This window comes from Gymnoscopelus microlampas (assembly GCF_963454915.1).
Source record: "Gymnoscopelus microlampas genome assembly, chromosome: 4".
NCBI classification, from domain to species: domain Eukaryota; kingdom Metazoa; phylum Chordata; class Actinopteri; order Myctophiformes; family Myctophidae; genus Gymnoscopelus; species Gymnoscopelus microlampas.
The window spans coordinates 8,153,417-8,171,924 of NC_139941.1; the positions used below are offsets into that span (position 1 = coordinate 8,153,417).

The 18,508-nt window shown below is 42.0% G+C and overlaps 1 protein-coding gene across 1 annotated transcript in view; it reads right to left on the bottom strand.

Moving 5' to 3' along the window:
* edil3a (EGF-like repeats and discoidin I-like domains 3a) overlaps nt 1-18,508 on the bottom strand; it is a 347,259-nt gene that overhangs the window by 106,722 nt on the left and 222,029 nt on the right. The window contains exon 4 of the mRNA XM_084055734.1: nt 3,048-3,161. Within this exon, the coding sequence (XP_083911860.1) occupies nt 3,048-3,161 (114 nt within the window). The remainder of the gene's footprint in view (nt 1-3,047; nt 3,162-18,508) is intronic.

The following is an 18,508-nucleotide window of genomic DNA, read 5'->3' on the forward strand; positions in this document are numbered from 1 at the left end:
ATATGCACACAACTGCAAACGCCTGTTTTTCACTGTTGATTAGCGTTTTTCTGTAAACACCTACAGTCTATGGTAAACAGCGGAGATTCTGCGTTGGGGCTATGGGAGCGCATACGTGGCATATGTACTCTGTTATCACGGTCGAGACCAGTGGCCAGTCCCCGGGTACACTTAGCTACGGGCTGCAGCTCTCAGTGCTAATAGCATGAGCGTCTACATTGTTTACTCTGGCATTGATACAACAGACGCAGCGCTTATTAATTATATGCGATCTCAACACGTGTCAGAAAGTACATTGTTTCAAGTATTTTCACGTTGAGAGACGACACGAGCCGGCCGGGGCAAACATGTTTCTCTCTCTACGACAACAAAGGCTTGGGGTGCGTGTGTGTGTGTGTGTGTGTGTGTGTGTGCACTTCGCTATAGGCAGAGAGTATGCTACAGATCGAGTCATAGGAATACATGGACAGCTGTCTTACTACCACAACAGCTTAGCGCAGTGAACCCCAACCTGGGGTTGGGGTTTTATATATTTTTAAATTGTATTATTTTTAAATATTTTTTTTATATTTATTTCGTTTGATAATGTGCCCATCCCAAGCTGATCTCTGAACAACTCTCTACCCTAGGCCCAGACTGTCTGTCTCACCAGCTGTGCTCAATCAATGTCATTATTAACATGCAAGACCGCAACAAACTTGGTCTCCCAAAGTTTAACTAAGCATATAGGCATACTGGGTATAACCCAGGGGGTGCTCCTTCCATTCCGACATCTCACCACTCCGACTAGTGGCTTCCGCGTGCGGTTAAGGTTAGGGTTAGGGTTAGGTATAGGGTTCGTCAACGTCGGAAAGGCGACATGTCGGAAAGGAGAAATGCATCCATAACCCAGTCTGCAAATACCTTTGATTGCGCACATTCCCGGCTATGGACTAGTAAAGTTGATTCCTATGACCTATGCTTGGAACATGGTGAACACTGAAAACAAAGTTTTTAAACTACTAGGTATATTATGTGGAATAGAAGTAATGAACAACTGTAAGGTCCATGTATATTTAACCCATTCAATCCGGGAACGCATCTGTGTCATTTTCAGATTTCTTTGGCTATTTAAAAATGGCAGATCTACAAGCTCATAGCGCGGCACCGAGTGCCGCGGTATGAGCTTGTAGGTCTGCTATTTTTTTTAAAGAATCGTGAAAATGTGTGCAAATCTTTTAATATATATATATACATGTTTAACTAAAAGCTTTGCTCCTGGGGGGGTCCTTGGAACAAAATATTTTGAGATGGGAGTCCGCGGCCAAATACATATAATTTTGGGGGTCCTTGACATGAAAAAGGTTTGAGAACCACTGATATTAAAGCAACATTCGTTTTTTTCAGAAAACTGTTAGGATTTAGAAGACATTTGTAGAATCCCCAGAAGCAAAGATTTGAGTTAAAAATATATATTGAAAGATATGCGCACATTTTTGCGCGCATTTTCACAATTCTTAAAAAAAAATAGATCTACAAGCTCATAGTGCGGCACTCGGTGCCACGCTATGAGCTTGTAGATCTGTTATCTTTTTAATAGCCAAAGAAATCTTAAAGTGACGCAAATGTGTTCCCGGTCTTAATGGGTTAACCACCTAAAAATGTATCTTTATGTCTTTTTATAGACCAGTCGTTCTCAAAACTGGGGTCCGGTTTCTCACAAGTAGCGTTGTTAATAATGTATGTGCTCAGAGACACAGGGAGTATTGCTACTGCAGTGCCACCACTACAAAACCGTACAGACACCGACTCTGACGCAGGACGTAGAAATGAGGTTCTGAGAACCTTATCGTTGCTGTCGGGCAGAAACCTTTTTTTTAATCTCCTTATAACTTTGTGTATCTTGTAGATATGCTACTTTTGATACTTTTCGATTTGAAGTTTTGGACATGTGAGGTTTCCACCCGACAGAGATGTTATGTGAAATTGAGCCATAGTAGATATGGAAACAAATCCTAACCTGTGAACCTGTGAAAATATGTTTTTACCAGTAGGTTCTCAACCTTTTCTGGATCAGGGGTCCACCTGAACATTTTGAAAGTGTTCAGGTGGCCCCGGAGTTACCAATACAGAATGACATGGAGCTGGTTGCTTGTTTCTCTCACAGAATCTGGCAACACCGAGGACTAGCTTCGCGTCGTTCTGCATGAACGGCAGCTCATAAGGGACATTCAGTGCATGTTTGAGTGTCAGTACACTGCATAATGAGGATTAGTGGGAATAAACAACAACTTTGGAGCTGCTAAAATAGGCGATTTTTGTTTATCCACATTACTCCATTATGCCAGTGGAAGGGGTCTCCACAATGGACAACAGGGGCTTCTCTGGAAACATTCAACGGCCCTTTGTATGTTGGTGAGTGATTAGCGACACACCAAAGCAAACATCTAAAATTACTGGAATTCTCCTTTAAGGTTGCGTTCCACTCTGGTCAAACAGAGTCAGCAGGGTGCTGATATTAGGGGTCCGCACATAATTCCGACCCCCCATTATTCCGACGTCCCAATAGTCCGACAGTGGGTCTCAAAGTGGGACCCTCATGGTTCCATGAGGGGGTTCCAAATGACCCCTTACGGGCATGTAACTCTGAGAGTGTACAAATGGAACCAGATCATTTTGGTTCCATTTGTACACTCTCAGAGTTATGGGGGGAGCCTTCATTAGAATCATTGATAACACCTGTTAGGCAAGTAAGGAAGGGGCCTAATGTCATTCCAACATTGCTGCCATGCATAGAGCCTATTAGTTGAGGGACCACTTGCAATTGACTATATATTTGCTCTCACGCCATATTTGCAGGTTGGGAAGAAATGCCTGGGGGTGGAATTATTTCATTAACTTAATATCAAAATGGCCGCCGTGTGAATATCCTCACGGCCCACATGGGAACCGTCGTGTCACACGCCCACGGTTCACTTAGTTCTTGGTAGTGTGAAAAGAGAAAAGAGAGGTTCGAGACAATCCCATGAGAGACGGAGACGGATAAGAGAAGAGACGTCGTCACTTACTGTATTGGCAGTTCCTGCCCATGTACTCTCCTGGGCATTCGCACGAGTAGTTGGCAACCCGATCCGTGCAGCTGCCCCCGTTCTTGCAAGGCTCCCGTTCGCATTCGTTCACATCTAGACGGAGACAAGGGGAGGAGAAGAAAGAGGCACATTCCGTCAGTGGTGGAAGGAGCACTCGGATGTTTTAAGTGAAAGTAGCAATACCAGAACACACTGTAGAGGGGGAAGAAGCAATTAAAAAAAGCACACTTATGTTACAAGTGACAGACCTGTATTCAGAATGTGGTAGAGTAAAAGTACAAAAGTATTGGCATCAAAATATACTTGGAAGAAACCAAAGTAAAAGTGCCCTACATTTAAAAAAAAAAAGGGAAATACTCAGGTAAAGTAAAGCCATTAAAACCAGGAAAGAATTTTAGATTTGTGCGTTGGGTATTTCAAAAATAGCAGATCTACAAGCTCACAGCACGTCACTTCATGCCTCGCTGCAAGCTTGTACATCTGCTATTTTTTGAACATTTTTCGAAAAGTCTCGAAAGTGTGAGAACTGCTGATTTAGAAGGTATTTGTAGAAGGTCTAAATGGGTTAATTCATAATGAAAAGTGACTAAAGCTGTCAAATAAATGTAGTGGAGTAAAAAAAAAAGTACGATATTTTCCTCGGAGATGTATAGTGGACGTTTCAAAAAGAAAAAAGAAAAATTATACTCAAAGAACAGTATACTTGAGTCAATGTACTTTCCTCCCACTGCATTCCTTTCTTTGAAGCAGACACGGAGGCAATTAGAGCCAGCGCTGCCTCCTCATTAGCATGCATTGGTGGAAAGCATCTATTGAATTGTGCCCCCGTTTTCCTTTTTTGTTAGCTGGATTCAAGATGGCTGCACATGCAGAGAGACACGACCACGGCTTCTTTTTTGAGTCTAATAAATCAAAGAGCTCCCTGGGAGGCTGGTTGATACTGCGACACAGGCTGACGAGAACAATAGGACTTACAGCTCTCTCTCTCTCTCTCTGTACTATGGGGTTGACTCTTTGGTGTTGTGTGATGAGAGGGGCTACAGTTAAACAGAGGAAAGACTTACATCGAGGGCAGCGGCTCTCATAGTGCGGTCCTTGGGGGGGGGGGGGGGGGGGGTTTGCAAGAACCCCCTCGAGGACCCCTCGCAGTCCCCGAACCCCAGTTTGATGAGAACCACCAAATTAGAGAGAGACGCAGAGAGGACGGGAGGAGGTAGTGAGCGAGTGAGATTTCAAATTTTCATTTTCAGACACGCTTTACTGTTGCTTTTCACATAACACCTTCCTGTGGAAAGTTTCACACACACACACACACACACACACACACACACACACACACACACACACACACACACACACACACACACACACACACACACACACACACACACACACACACACACACACACACACACACACACACACACACACACACACACGCACGCACAGCTCCAAGTCTTTTTTTTTTTTTTTACATCATAAATATGTAAAGAAGATAGGATATCTGGAAAGCTTCAGAAAGTGGAAAGTGATTAAAATAAGGCTGTTACAGCGGCGCGTATCCGCCCGAGATTTGATCTGCGATATCTATTCACCTAAACACACCGGTAATACCTCGGCATAATATCTCCTTATTGCTGATTCCACCCGCTGCGCCGGGCGAGAAATATATACTGACGCTCTTCAAATAACCGCCACCGAATTATACCGCGACAAGAGGTGAGGATCAGCTTAACAGCACATAGTTAGGGCTTCAATCAGGAAAATGCAGATCTCTGAGAAAAGAGAAGAACAAAACTACTCAGCAGAGAAAATAAGAAGTCCCCCGTTAGCAGTTGTAGCTGTCAGGTGCGTGGGAACCTTGTATGTCCAAAACTGTTACTTTTCAGGAAATAGGAAAAGAAAGAACACGACGTTCCCAAATGGTTATTATTTAGTCGCAAGCTCCTGTTAATACCTTTCATCGGTGGTGGAAAAAGTACAATTTATTTTTACTCAAGTTAAAGTATCAATGATGCAATGTAGAATGCTCTGTTACAGGTAAAAGTCCGGAATTCAAAATGTACTTGTGTAAAAGTACAGAAGTATTGCTATGAAAATGTACTTAAAGTACCAAAAGTAGAAATGACTCATTATTCAAAATGTCCCGTTTCACAAGTTCTCAAATGTATAAAAATCATTTGAAAATAATGCTCACAATGCGTTGCGACGCATTGTGAGCATTATTTTCAAATGATGAGCTTTTAAAACGTTTTCAGAAATAGCCGATCTACAAGCACACACCGGTCGCGATGTGAGCTTGTAGATCGGCTATTCTTCGGCTACATTTGTGTGAATAATTTCCTTCGGGATCAATGCAGTATCTATCTGTCTGTCTGTCTGTCTGTCTGTCTGTCTGTCTGTCTGTCTGTCTGTCCATCCTGTATATGAAGTAGGGCATTGGTTTACAGGAAAACAAAGAAAAGAAAAGGTTTAAATACAGAGATACAAGGTTTATGGCCGACGATTTCGTGATGCATATGCAGTGGAAAATTGCTGTGAGGAACGTTTCAGAGAAACCCAGCAGTCAGATTTTGGAACACTATTATTTTAACCACGTTAAGCCCTGTACACTGCTTTGTTTTAATCTTGATGATTACGGCATGCAGTTCATGAAAATCTGAAATCCAGCATCTCAAAATATTAGAGCCATCTGTTCATTTATGCTCTCAATACTTGGTCTGGGCTACATCTGAACAAGTTGAATGTGGCGTGACATGGAGGCCTGTTGCGCTGCTGAGGTGTTATGGAAGCCCAGGGTTTTCTTTGATATGTACGCGCAATGAATCTAGAACAGCAGGGGTCTTCAACAGGGGGTCCGGGACCCCTAGGGGGTCCTCAGAGTTACTACAGGGAGGCAACCAAATCTTGTGTGATATGATATATTTTTTTTACATTAAAGGAGGAGTTCACCCAAAAAATGACTCATTTTCTATCAATTGCACACCCTATGAAGCCTTGAATCCATGGATTCTTTTTTGTTTTTGTCGCATAATTTGATTCCCGTCTCCTACCGGCTAATGTATCCGGTAGGAGACACAAAGTAGATTATTTGTGTCTCCTACCGGATATACACCCGGTCATCAAATTATGTCTTAGGAATGCCACAAAAACAAAAATAAATCCATGAAATCAAATTCATGGGGTGTGTAATTGATAGAAAATAAGTAATTTTTTGGGTCAACTCCTCCTTTAACCACTTGAACCCTAGCATCCCATTTCCTGAGGAGAACTGTAGGAGATCTACAAGCTCGACGAGCTTGTAGATCGGCTATATTTTGGGGAAAAAAGAGCAGAATATTAAAGTACCCCTGATCTAGAATATATGAAAGCTTTACTTTAATTACGTATATCACGATATTCAAATGTTTTGAGATGCACCCGTATATATTTTGCCCAGCCTTGCGTTTGATTGTTATTGTACTAATGGAGTAGTTCACCCAAAAAAAATACTTATTTTCCATCAATTATCACCCCATGAAGCCTTGAATTCAAGGAGATTTTTTATATAACACACATTAACCACTTTAGCCCTATTTTATACCTAGGCTTTTGAAAATAGCGGATCTACAAGCTCACAACGTGTCGCATCGCCACACGTTGTGAGTTTGTAGATCTGCTATTTTCAAACAGTACTTTTTACTTTTGGTACTTTAAGTACATTTTGATGCCAATGCTTTTGTACTTTTAGCCTACTCAAGTAACATTTTGAACACAGGCCGTTTACTTGTAACATTTTTATATTGTGGTATTGCTACTTTTACTCAAGTAAAATATCTGAGTACTTCGTCGGCCACTGACGATAAAGGTGGCACAAGAGACGTTCCGTTCTATTCCTGAGGACCTGTCTATTAACGCTAAGTCAGCGGGAGACAGCCGGTGCCCACGCGAATCCATCGCTATACAGCACGGGACCCGGGGGGATGGCTTCCAAAGGAGAAGTTCTGCTACACCAGCAATAATGGACCCCGCTGAGCGGCTTTGCTGGGGTCGGCCGCTTTAAATCATCCAGTGGTGGAAGAAGAAGTACTCGGATATTTTACTTCAGTAAAAGTAGCAATACCACAATATAAAAAAGGCCTGTGTTCAAAATGTTACTGAGTAAAAGTACACAAGTATTGGCATCAAACAGCTTAAAGTAAAAAAGTAAAAGTGCTAAAATGTTTGAAAATAGCCGATCTACAAGCTCACAACGCGTCGCGATCTACAAGCTCACAACGCGCCGCGATGCAACGCGTTGTGAGCTTGTAGATCTGCTATTTTCAAATAGCCTAGGAATGAAATAGGGCTGAAGTGGTTAATGTCTGTTTCATAATTGTCAGGAATGCAGAATGACTGAACCCAAAATGCAGAACCACAAGCAGAATAGTTTCAATTCACGTATTTATTAAGGCAGTAATTAGCTTACAGCAAAGGCATAGTAAATCAAGCAGTAAACAGGAAGTGCAAACCTTATAGAAAAACAAGTCAACGGACAAGACTCTCCAAGGCAGCTCACAGGAACGACAAAGTATGTACTGACAATGTGTGTGTGGAATGAGTCCAGTTTTATAGGCAGCAGGTTCATTAGAGAAGTGTTCACAGGTTGGCAAAGGGCAGGGCACCGCTGGGCTGATGAGGGAGTGAGGGCAGGTGTGTACCTAGGACTGAGAGCAGGAATGGAAAGTGGGAGTGGCCGAAGTGGTGACACGGTCTGTGGGGAGGCAGACCGTGACAATAATGTAATTATTTATATCTGCAAAGTAACTAGTAACTAAAGTTATCAAATAATTGTGGTGGAGTAGAAGCGCAATATTTTCCTCAAAGATGTAGTGGAGTAAAAGTAAAAGTATTGAAGATTGGAAATACTCCAGTAAAGTAAAAGTACCTCAAAATTGTACTTAATTACAGTACTTGAGTAAATGTACTTAGTTACTTTACACCACACTGCAAATCATCCATGAAGACATGGGGCCTGGCAGACTGCCGAACATATAATTACCACCAGCCCCCCTACACAGACCACCATCAGATGAACATATAATCACCACCTGCCACCACGGACGGGAATGCCCTCCCGGGCCACTTGAGAGCCCCACGATCTACCGATGCTTTTAAAAATGGACTCAAAACATACCTTTTTAACAAAGCTTTTTCTTAGCTTTAAAGGGGAATTTTGGACTAAGTTTTTCTTACCTTTTCTATGACGTTATGATATCTTAGGATGAATGGTACAGTAGAAAAAAATCATAACTCGATCCCGGGTCCGCCACAGCTTAAAACGTGCGCGGATAGGCCTTGCGTTAGATCGCATAATTATTTGAATAGCTTTTTTTCTTCTTTTTTTTTGTGAGATCTGACGTTCATAGTGACAGAACACTATGCAACCAAAAAAAGATATAACGCAAGGCCTATCCGCGCACGTTGTAAGCTGTGGCGGACCCGGGATCGAGTTATGACATTTTTTCTACTGTACCATTCATCCTAAGATATCATAACGTCATAGAAAAGGTATGAAAAACGTAGTCCAAAATTCTCCTTTAACTCATTGACTGCCAATGGCGAGATCATTCTCGCCATTTCACTCCAAGGCTCACACCGCCACTGACGAGATTCTCGCCATGTGGTGTTTTCGGTGTTTCTACGATAGAGGGCGCTCTTCCGCAGCCTGTGAACGATCCCAGGGATCACCCAAGAAGAGTACACCCAGAAATCACGTGTTCACAACAACAGGAAGCTGGTTTCGTTTAGTATTGTAGGATTTATGAAATATCGTTTTCTCTTCTTTCTGTTGCTTTTTTGGCAAAAACAAGCCACATTCAACTGCCCATAACTATGGGACGGATTATCGCGACGGCACGCTTTTCCCCCGCCTGATTCTCCGAGACCGACGTGCACGTCTTTTGAGGCGATCGCTGGGCGGAGAATAATATTCTATGATTTTTCAAAGGTCAGTAACAACGCTCGAAATCGCTGTCAAGGGCACCTAGACAATGTTTTAACAGTTGAGTTAATTTGTTTTTAATCAACCTTTTTCCTCAAGAAAGGGTCTTCTTGTTGCAGAATGCTTTTATTTTTGTTATTTTCGCCCTGCTTTTGTAATTTGTGTGCCATTTGTTTTTAAACCCTGCAGCAAACTTTGTCATTTCCAATACTGTAAAGTGCATCACAAATACAATTTATCATTATCATTTTCTGTTTGGACGTACAGCAGTCTAACATGTTGCAAAACACGCCAACGCGCCGTTTGGTTTTATCTACGACTGTGATCGTGCGTGCGTGTGTGTTTGTGTACGGTGCACGCTTGTGTGTGGATGTACCTACTGTATATGTCTACACGTAGCTTGCAAAAGCACTCATTCCAAATATGCGCACACTCTCCACAAAATCTCTGACTCCATATCAGTAGATAATAGTCGCATGGGCTCTATATATATATATATATATACAGTAGCCCATGTTTCTGTAGATCCATTTGATGATAGGAGCTCTCTGATATCTGCTGTATGGAATATGACACTGTATTACGATATGATCTGCTGCGTGGAATATGATAACGCTAAAGACGGATGGAGCGGGACTCAGGAAAGGATCTAAATCCATCAGCGTGGAGGTGAAACATGAAAAAGCACGCTATCATCCATGTCACTCAGTCAGACAGAGCGCTCGCCTTACAATCACACGCGTCTGCAGGTTCCACGACTCAGCGTACGAGTAGCATGGCTTGGCTAACCCACTAAGACAGGGAGCGCATCTGTGTCATTTTAGGATTTCTTTGGCTGTTCAAAAATAGCAGATCTACAAGCTCGTAGCGCGGCACCGAGTGCCGCGCTACGAGCTTGTAGATCTGCTATTTTTTTGAAAAATCGTGAAAATGTTGGCAAATCTTTGAATATATGTATATATTTTTTTGAGATTTAACTCAAATATTTGCTTCTGGGGGATTCTACAAATGTCTTCTAAATCCTAGCAAATGAAAAAAAAACAATCAGTGGTTCTAAAACTTTTTCATGTCAAGGACCCCCACAATGATATGTATTTGGCCACGGACCCCCATCTCAAAATATTTAGTTCCAGGGACCCCCAGAAGCAAAGATGTCAGTTAAAAGTGTATATATATTCAAAGATTTTCACACATTTTCACGATTTTTTTCCTCAAAAATAGCATGAGCTTGTAGATCTGCTCTTTTTGAATAGCCAAAGAAATCTAAAAATGACACACGCGCTGCGTTCCCGGTCTTAATGGCTTAATTAAGTCGCGCGGTTGGTTATGTAGGTCGACGGTTCACTGATTCCTTATTGCTACATCTTGTGTACAGGTTCAGGAGAGTTCAGTCAGATAACTCAGGAATAGATCGAGACCAATAATAGCTTGAGAACATCTTCACATTAGACGACAACCATTAAACAGCAGGGGGGGATATATTACATCTATAACAAACCTCCCACCAGGGGAACACATGCAAGAACCCTTAGGGAAAGCAGAGCCTACTGGTGGTGCTGGGAGCAGTTCTATAGAGAGAGAGAGAGAGTTACGCAGTGGTGGAAAAAGTACAACAAGTATCAATACAGCAATATAGAAATAAGTAAAAGTCCGGAATTCAAAATGTACTTGAGTAAAGGTACAAAAGTATTGGCATCAAAATGTACTTAAAGTACCAAAGGTAAAAGAACTCATTGTGGAAAAACGTTTTCATATGTATGCAAATCTTTTGAAAATAGCAGATCTACAAGCTCATTGTGAGCTTGTAGATCTGCTGTTTCCAAATGGCCGAAATGTATATAGGTCTGAAGTTGTTAATGTATGTTTTGTTATAATAATCAAATCTACAAAGTAACTAGTTACTAAAAATGTCAAATACATGTAGTGGAGTAAAGGTACAATATTTGGATCTGAGATGTAGTGGAGTAGAAGTAAAAGTATTGGAAATTGGAAATACTCAAGTAAAGTACAAATACCTCAAAATTGTACTTAAGTACAGCACTTAAGTAAATGTGCTTAGTTTCTTTCCACCACTGGAGTTACGTCACTAGCATAGACTCCCATTGTAAGAATGGAATGCGGAAATGCTTAATGAGGAAGTGCTCCTCAATGAGGAAGTTCCAATGTTTGGAACTACAGCAGGCAACATCCCGCTTTGCGGCGAGATCAAAGCGTGACGGAACTCTCTCTGTCTCTCTCTCTCTCTCTATAGGGCATCGCAGCGAAACTACAGGCTATTCATATGAACTGTTCATAGACTCAATTTCAAAGCAGGAAGCTGGCCCCTTGGCTGATACTGACAATAAACCACTCTGAGTGCTTTTTTTTTTCTTCTGGAAAATGTACACGGCCCAGTGGCCCACCCATCTGATCACTCAACACAGCAGCCGAATGGCTGCCATGTTGAGTGGTCAGATATGCTGGGTGGTTAGGTGGTCAGATGCTGTGCAATAGCCCGATTTCAGAAGCAGAAAACCAGATAAGTATTAATACCAGTAAGACTCCCTAATCGGGAGATAAGCGACCGTAGGTCACATGTATACAGAAGAGGGCTGTAACGGCGATTGGTTCCTAGTTGTGTGGGCAATGGATAGTTTTGTTTGGTGGTCTAAATGTGGGGTTAGCTGTGACATGGTGGCGTTTATGTGGGCAGAAAACGTGTAATGTGGGTGTAATGAAGCAGTTGACCCGTGAAAGAAGGTCCAGCAAAACATATGTAAGAGGGTCAGCTAAACAGGCATGGTGGTGTATGGCAAACACGTGCAAGAGTGTGGTAGAAATGAGGTATAGAAGGAGGCGGCAGTGTCTTACCAGGAATGTTTGTCTGAAGTCCTGAAAGAAAGAAAAGCTGCGGGAAGGTTTCAGCAGTCGTATTGCAGACCAAAAGCAAAGGTGTGCAGGCAAGAGCTGTTGGTGTGTGTGTGTGTGTGTGGTGTGGGAGAGAGAGTGTGTTTATAGGGGAAAGGAGGGATTGTTTGTGGGGGGCAAGCCCCCGAGTTACGGCATTTTATGTGAGCTGCAGTGGCAGGGGGTCCTCCACTGGGGGCGCCACCACTTTTGCATCCGTTCTGGAGCACCAGGAGTGGGTGGTCCCCGGGAATGCCCCGTGAGCAGCCCCGTTGGGGTGGTCATTTGGTAATTTGTCCACATGTGCTCATTTTTTACACTTGGGGGTCCCCGAGGCAGCTGGGGGTCCCTGGAGCGCCGGGGGTCCTTGGAGGGTGTAGTTTGGCAGGTAAGGAGTGTGTGTGCAAAATGTGGCATGGATCGGGGCAATGGGTGCGGAGATATGAGCAGGGCAAAAGTGTGACGTGTGTAACGGAGTGACGGAGTGACGGACGGACACCTGGAGCAGCTTTCTGTAGTAAGTGCGACCTACGGTCGCAATAATTGGTCCTTTCTGTCTACTCACTCTGAGTGTCTCAGAGGAGGGCTGTGGACAGTTCAGAAACCTGCCTAAGTGACATCATCTGTAAGCAGATTTCAAACAAGATTTCAACCTTTTTTTTAATTAATGCAGCAGCAATGTCTTTCTATTTTTCTATGATCTATGTTTCTATGCTCTTGTATTTAATCAAATGCAAGAGCATGCAAGAGCAAATGCAATAAATACTATCTGCATCAACGTTGCAATACCCTCCGTTGACAGCTCATTCATGAAACAAAAAGTCCTATCTGATTATATCAAACAATGATAAATGGACAAATATTGCACCTAGACAGCTTGGGTTATCCTTTTCCTCTCTGTCAAGTCTTTGTTTCATAAAAATCCACTGTTGTCATGTTATGAGTTGCTTTCTGTCAATAAACTGTGCAGCGATTATTTTTGTGTTCCAGTTTGGAAGCACGTACTTGTTTTCTATAACTCAACGTCCTGTTGCCTCCTGCATACACGTATGTGCAATTTTGAAACAGGCAACAGAGATTTGAGACACTAGCATGGAAATATTCGACAGGTTGTTCTTAGTGCTTATGAGTTGCCTAGTGCATTGGTTCTCAAAGTGGTGTCTGGGGACCCGCAGGGGTCCTTGAGGGAGTTCCAGGGGGTCCCCAACGTTAGGAACCAAATGGACCCTTATGGGCTTATATGTCACTAAAGAGCTGTTTTTCTATTGGCACGTTTGACCCTCAAGGTTTCAGCCTCCAGGTAGAAACTCAAAATAGTCAGAGAAGACATAAAACACCATAGAAACACCACCAAGGGGTTTAATGAAGTTCTATCAACCTCATAGACACTTGAAAAACAGAAAAAGTGCAAAACCATGGCACCACCTCTTTAACATAGATTTTACAATATAAATTGGGGTTCCAGAGATAGAAATGCCATTAAACGTGGGTCCGTATCCTAATGCATGTCAAACTGGGGGTCCTTGGAATTAAAATGGTTGAGAAACACTGCTAGAGCCGTAAAAGTCTTCTCTTATGGGGGTCCCTGGCATATATTTTCAAACAGGGGTCCGCGGGCTAATAAGTGTCAATCTGGGGGTCCTTGACATGAAAAAGTTAGAGAACCACTGGCCTAGTGAGTTAAAAACATGGACATGAATCAAGATGAATTATGTGTGGTATTCATGTTTCAAACAGTGGTTGTAGTTGTCTGTGCATGTCTGTGTGTTCATGTTCATATACTGTATGCGTCTGTCTGCCACCATATCTTTATGTTATGACAAGTACACACATTGTGCTGGAGCTCAACCATAATTATGTGTCTTCGCTGTCGGGTTGGAAAAACCTTGCATGTCCAAAAACGTTACTTATCAGGAAATGAGAAAAACTCATTTGTGTTCCAATGGATCCAAAGCAGTTATTATCAAGTTTGTGTTAATACTTCATTGTTCAATTTATACAAACCCACAGACACACGAATTAGAGCATACATTTTTGAAAAAAAGTTGAAATATACCGTATGGCGATATGAGGTTTCTGCCCGACAGAAGCTTGACAATGTCTTTATACAAAATGGCTGGCATGACTCATGACAGCTCTCAGTTCAGGAACTTGTCCCACGTACTGACAGGACATTATTGTCCCCAGAATTGAACAAATAAGCACCTGTCACAAGGAAGGCACGTAGGTGACAGGAGGCTTATCAGTCGGCGGTGGATTATTGTAAAAATGCGTCCCGTCTTGAGGGGCCTCACATTCTCGTTAAGAACTATTAACCATGACAAACATGGCAACCAACCAGGGACTGGGATTATAGAAGGCAACAATGGCCGATCATGATCAACCACTTTAAACCCTCTAGACCAGTGGTTCTCAAACTTTTTCATGTCAAGGACCCCTAAATTGACACTTATTAGCCCGCGGACCCTCATTTCAAAAGATATGACAGGGACCCCCATAAGAGACATTTTTTTACGGCTCTAGCAGTGATTCTCTCAACCATTTTAATTTCAAGGACCCGTTTGACATGCATTAGGGCTACAGACCCCCATTTAATGGCATTTCAATCACTTGGACCACAATTTATATTGTAAAATCTGTCAATTTAACTCTGAGAGTTTACAAATGGAACCAAATGGACCCGTTAGGGTCCATTTGGTTCCATTTGTAAACTCTTAGAGTTACAGATCCATAAGGGTCCATTTGGTGCCTAATCTATCATTTAGCTGGGGACCCCCTGGAACTCCCTCAAGGACCCCTGGGGGTCCCCGGACCCCACTTTGAGAACCAATGCTCTAGACTTAGTAAATGGGACCTGAGTTGGCTCTGTACTTGGACCACTTTTCCCCCCTTTCCATCAAATGACTTCGGCAAAAATAAGCTTGTATCAGCTGTTTTTGGTTAATGCCTCAGGGGTTGTATGGTATCAAGTGAATGGACCTCCATATCATTATCAATAGTAACACTAGTGGGGTCCGGGGACCCCTGAGGGGATTTGACACTAACCCTATACATACAGGCCTTTTACTTGTATTGCTACTTTTACTTAAAGGCATAGTATGTAACTTTGCCCTGTGTATACATAACAAATCAATGTATATTACCCATCATCCTCTATACCAGCTGTTATCACTGTCAGCCGCTGGTGTTTTCACCGTTTGTTTACCAAAACAGTGAAAATACCAACCGGCGGGAATCGAACCCAGGACCTTCTATAGCTGTGAGGCGACAGCGCTACCGACTGCGCCACCGTGCCCCCCTTTCCTCTCTGCAGTATTTTTTTTACAATACAATTAGTTTGGTGTCTCTTTTATTCTTTTCCCCGTCCCTTCCACCCTTCCCAAGGTCTGAGGGCAGAGTGTTTCTGCAGGTAAACACCTGATGACTGCTGGTACAGAGGGAAATGATGGGTAAAATACATATGTATTGTTTTATTATGTAAACACAGGGCAAAGTTGCGTACGGTGCCTTTAAGTAAAACACCAGAGTGGTTCTTCCAGCACTGTTAGACGGGCCTCAGACAGACTGAAAAGCGAGGTGTGTGTTCCACAGAGACACAAAAAACACACCGGCAGCCCGCCTCGCTGTTTCTTGGGTTTCTGTGAGAGGTCATCTGGCCTGTACTGGAGTGTGTGTGTGTGTGTGTGTGTGTGTGTGTGTGTGTGTGTGTGTGTGTGTGTGTGTGTGTGTGTGTGTGCGTGTGTGTGCGTGTGTGTTGGCGCGTGTGTGTGTAGGTGTGTGTACACGCTGCATGCATGTGCGCGTGCGTGTGCGACTGACAGAGACTTAAGCGCCGCCTGTTGCCAGTGAATCAGGTGGGGAAAGAAAAGGATTACTTCAGGGAACTGAACCGAACTAATCTACCCAGAGAGAGAGAGAGAGAGAGAGAGAGAAAGAGAAGAATCACAGATTTGACATTGAGAGCCTGTAGGTCAGCTAGTAGGCCTTCACGCTGAGGGTGTGTGTGTGTGTGTGTGTGTGTGCGTGTGTGTGTGTGTGTGTGTGTGTGTGTGTGTGTGTGTGTGTGTGTGTGTGTGTGTGTGTGTGTGTGTGCGTGCGTGTGCGTGTGGGGGGTTTAGGGTACATCTTGAATGGTGTAGAATAGAATAGTCCCCCACTCCTTGGGGTGTTTTTTGTCTGTATATGTATATACATACACACACATATACGTGAAAAATGGCCACTGCATTTACCCATCCTATAACAACTAGGAGCAGTGAGCAGCCATTAGCTTGGGGAGCCGGTGCTCTGTGAGCAATACGGGGTTATAGGCGGGTGCAAATATGGTTTGACCCAAGAAAAAGTGCAACAAAAGGTTTCTCAATGGTTTATTGTATTGTAGTATCACGTGTACTTAATAACATATCAAAAGTTTACCAAAATCAGACCACTAGAAATGTAAAAGTTTCAAGATGGCCGCCGCCGGTGTAGTGCCACCACCTTCTGAATTACTGAAAATGCGACTATTAGTTTTGTTGTGTTTTGAGGATATCTTGAAGTTAAAACTAGTTGGACATTTGTTATATAATTTGTTAAGTTAACTTGAAACGGGTGACCATTTCAGAGGGTTTTAATAGAGTCACAAACAAAATACTGGATTTCACAATTATCTAATTTTAGGTAAAGGTAAAGGTTGAGAAATCTTTTGTTCCAAATTTTATGGGTAAGGTGCTTTTTTTCATATACCGCCTTGGGGCCTTTCATATTAATTAATTAATATATTGAATTCCATCAGAGAATAACCGGTACATTTAGTTGCATAGTAGTCTAATAAATATTTAGTGTTTGTGTTTCTGTCAAATACATGTTTTGAACTAAACCCTAACAACAGTGTGTTTATGTCTGTTGGTTGTGAGTAAACGAAGGTGCAGTGGTTCCTCGTTGCTCCAAAAAGTTCCAAGTGCAAAAAGTGATGTTGATTATTTAGTCCACACATTTTAGAAGTAAAGTTAGTCTAGTTAATTACTTTTAAATAATACATTCTGGTTAATTTGTAAAATACACAGTGTGCCTAAATTGCTGTGGCCAAGAACCTGGCCATGAACTGTTTACTATATAAAGTAATACTGTAGTTAACATACACACAATAGCAAATGATTAAACAATTTAACAATTTAATGATTACTACTAGTACTACTATTAATACTACTACTATGCTGCGACTACTTCTAAGCCATAGCAGTGGACCCCATATACACTCACAATGGACTATTTATGTGTATTTTGACTTGTTTGTAATAAACATTTAAAGTCAAGATGCCGTTTGCAATGTGTTAGTTCACTGTGTTTCTCGCAATTTAATGTAATCACATGGAAGACACTGGGTGTTAGGGAAGCGATGAAATACCTTGTACTTAAAATGTTTTGCCAAATAACTTAAGATGCTGTTACAATGACACACTATAAATACATAGCAAGCAATAGTTATATGACAAAATATGACCATGTTAATCCACAAAGGCCTGTTATTTGGGTTCAAATTATTCCTGTCTCATCATGACTCAACATGTAATCAATGACCACATTTGCATGGATATAGGTCATTTTCTAAAGACGGCTAAGCATCATTCACAAGACAAAAGGAATGTTTTAGTGCAGGTGTGAAGTGGGTGAGGGAGATATTTCTAAAGATGTTGTAATTCTAGAGAACATAAGATGTTTTCCAAATAAACGAAGATGCTGTGATGTACAATGACGACTATGAACAGAATATAGCAAGCACTTATTCCTTCACCACACCAGGTTGTATTGTTCTGAAGGAATTTGCAGCAATGGTGTCAAATAGGAACTTGAATGGCCTATCTATCTTAATGGCTCTGCTTGAGTAGCTAGATTGATATGAGAGAGACTCATCCACACAGACATGACTAGAGTTGTTCATTGTAAATGAAAGCAGTGATGACCATTACAGAAACAGGTAAAATTAGATCTATATTTCACTTTTCATATCGGAGATAGTTTGAGGTGAACTATTTATGTAATGTGTTTATGGTAACTAGATTCATCACACTACATTCACAAAGCAGCCCACCACCACCAGGGCTTAGAACAACAACACACTTAAATATACTTCAATTTATACATCTTCATTTATAAATACAGGGTGTCATATTCATATATTTTATATTCATCTTATAAGAATTAAGATATATTTGAATTACATGAAGATTACAAATCCATTCATCCACAAATGGATGCTCTTGGTTCTCTTGTAACAGAAAGTCAACAGTTTCTAGAAGGTTGCATGGATGGAGCATGTCTGGGGGAGGAGGGAGGGGCGGAGCACATGTAGGGTCATGTAGAAGTATGTTAGGTTGTGATTGGTGGAGAGATGGTTGAATTGTTCTCTATTGTCCAATCATTCAGAGCAGTTACTGGCTCCACCCCCAGGCTCTCTAGTATAAGAAGAGTTTGTAGTTGTAATTTATCCACAACTCCTCCAGGATATCAATCATTTCTGATCATATCTGACTGTGGACTCCAGAATTCAGTGGAAGATGAACTCTCTCAACCCAACCAGGGACAGTTCTGCTGAACAGGAGGGACCCAAAGA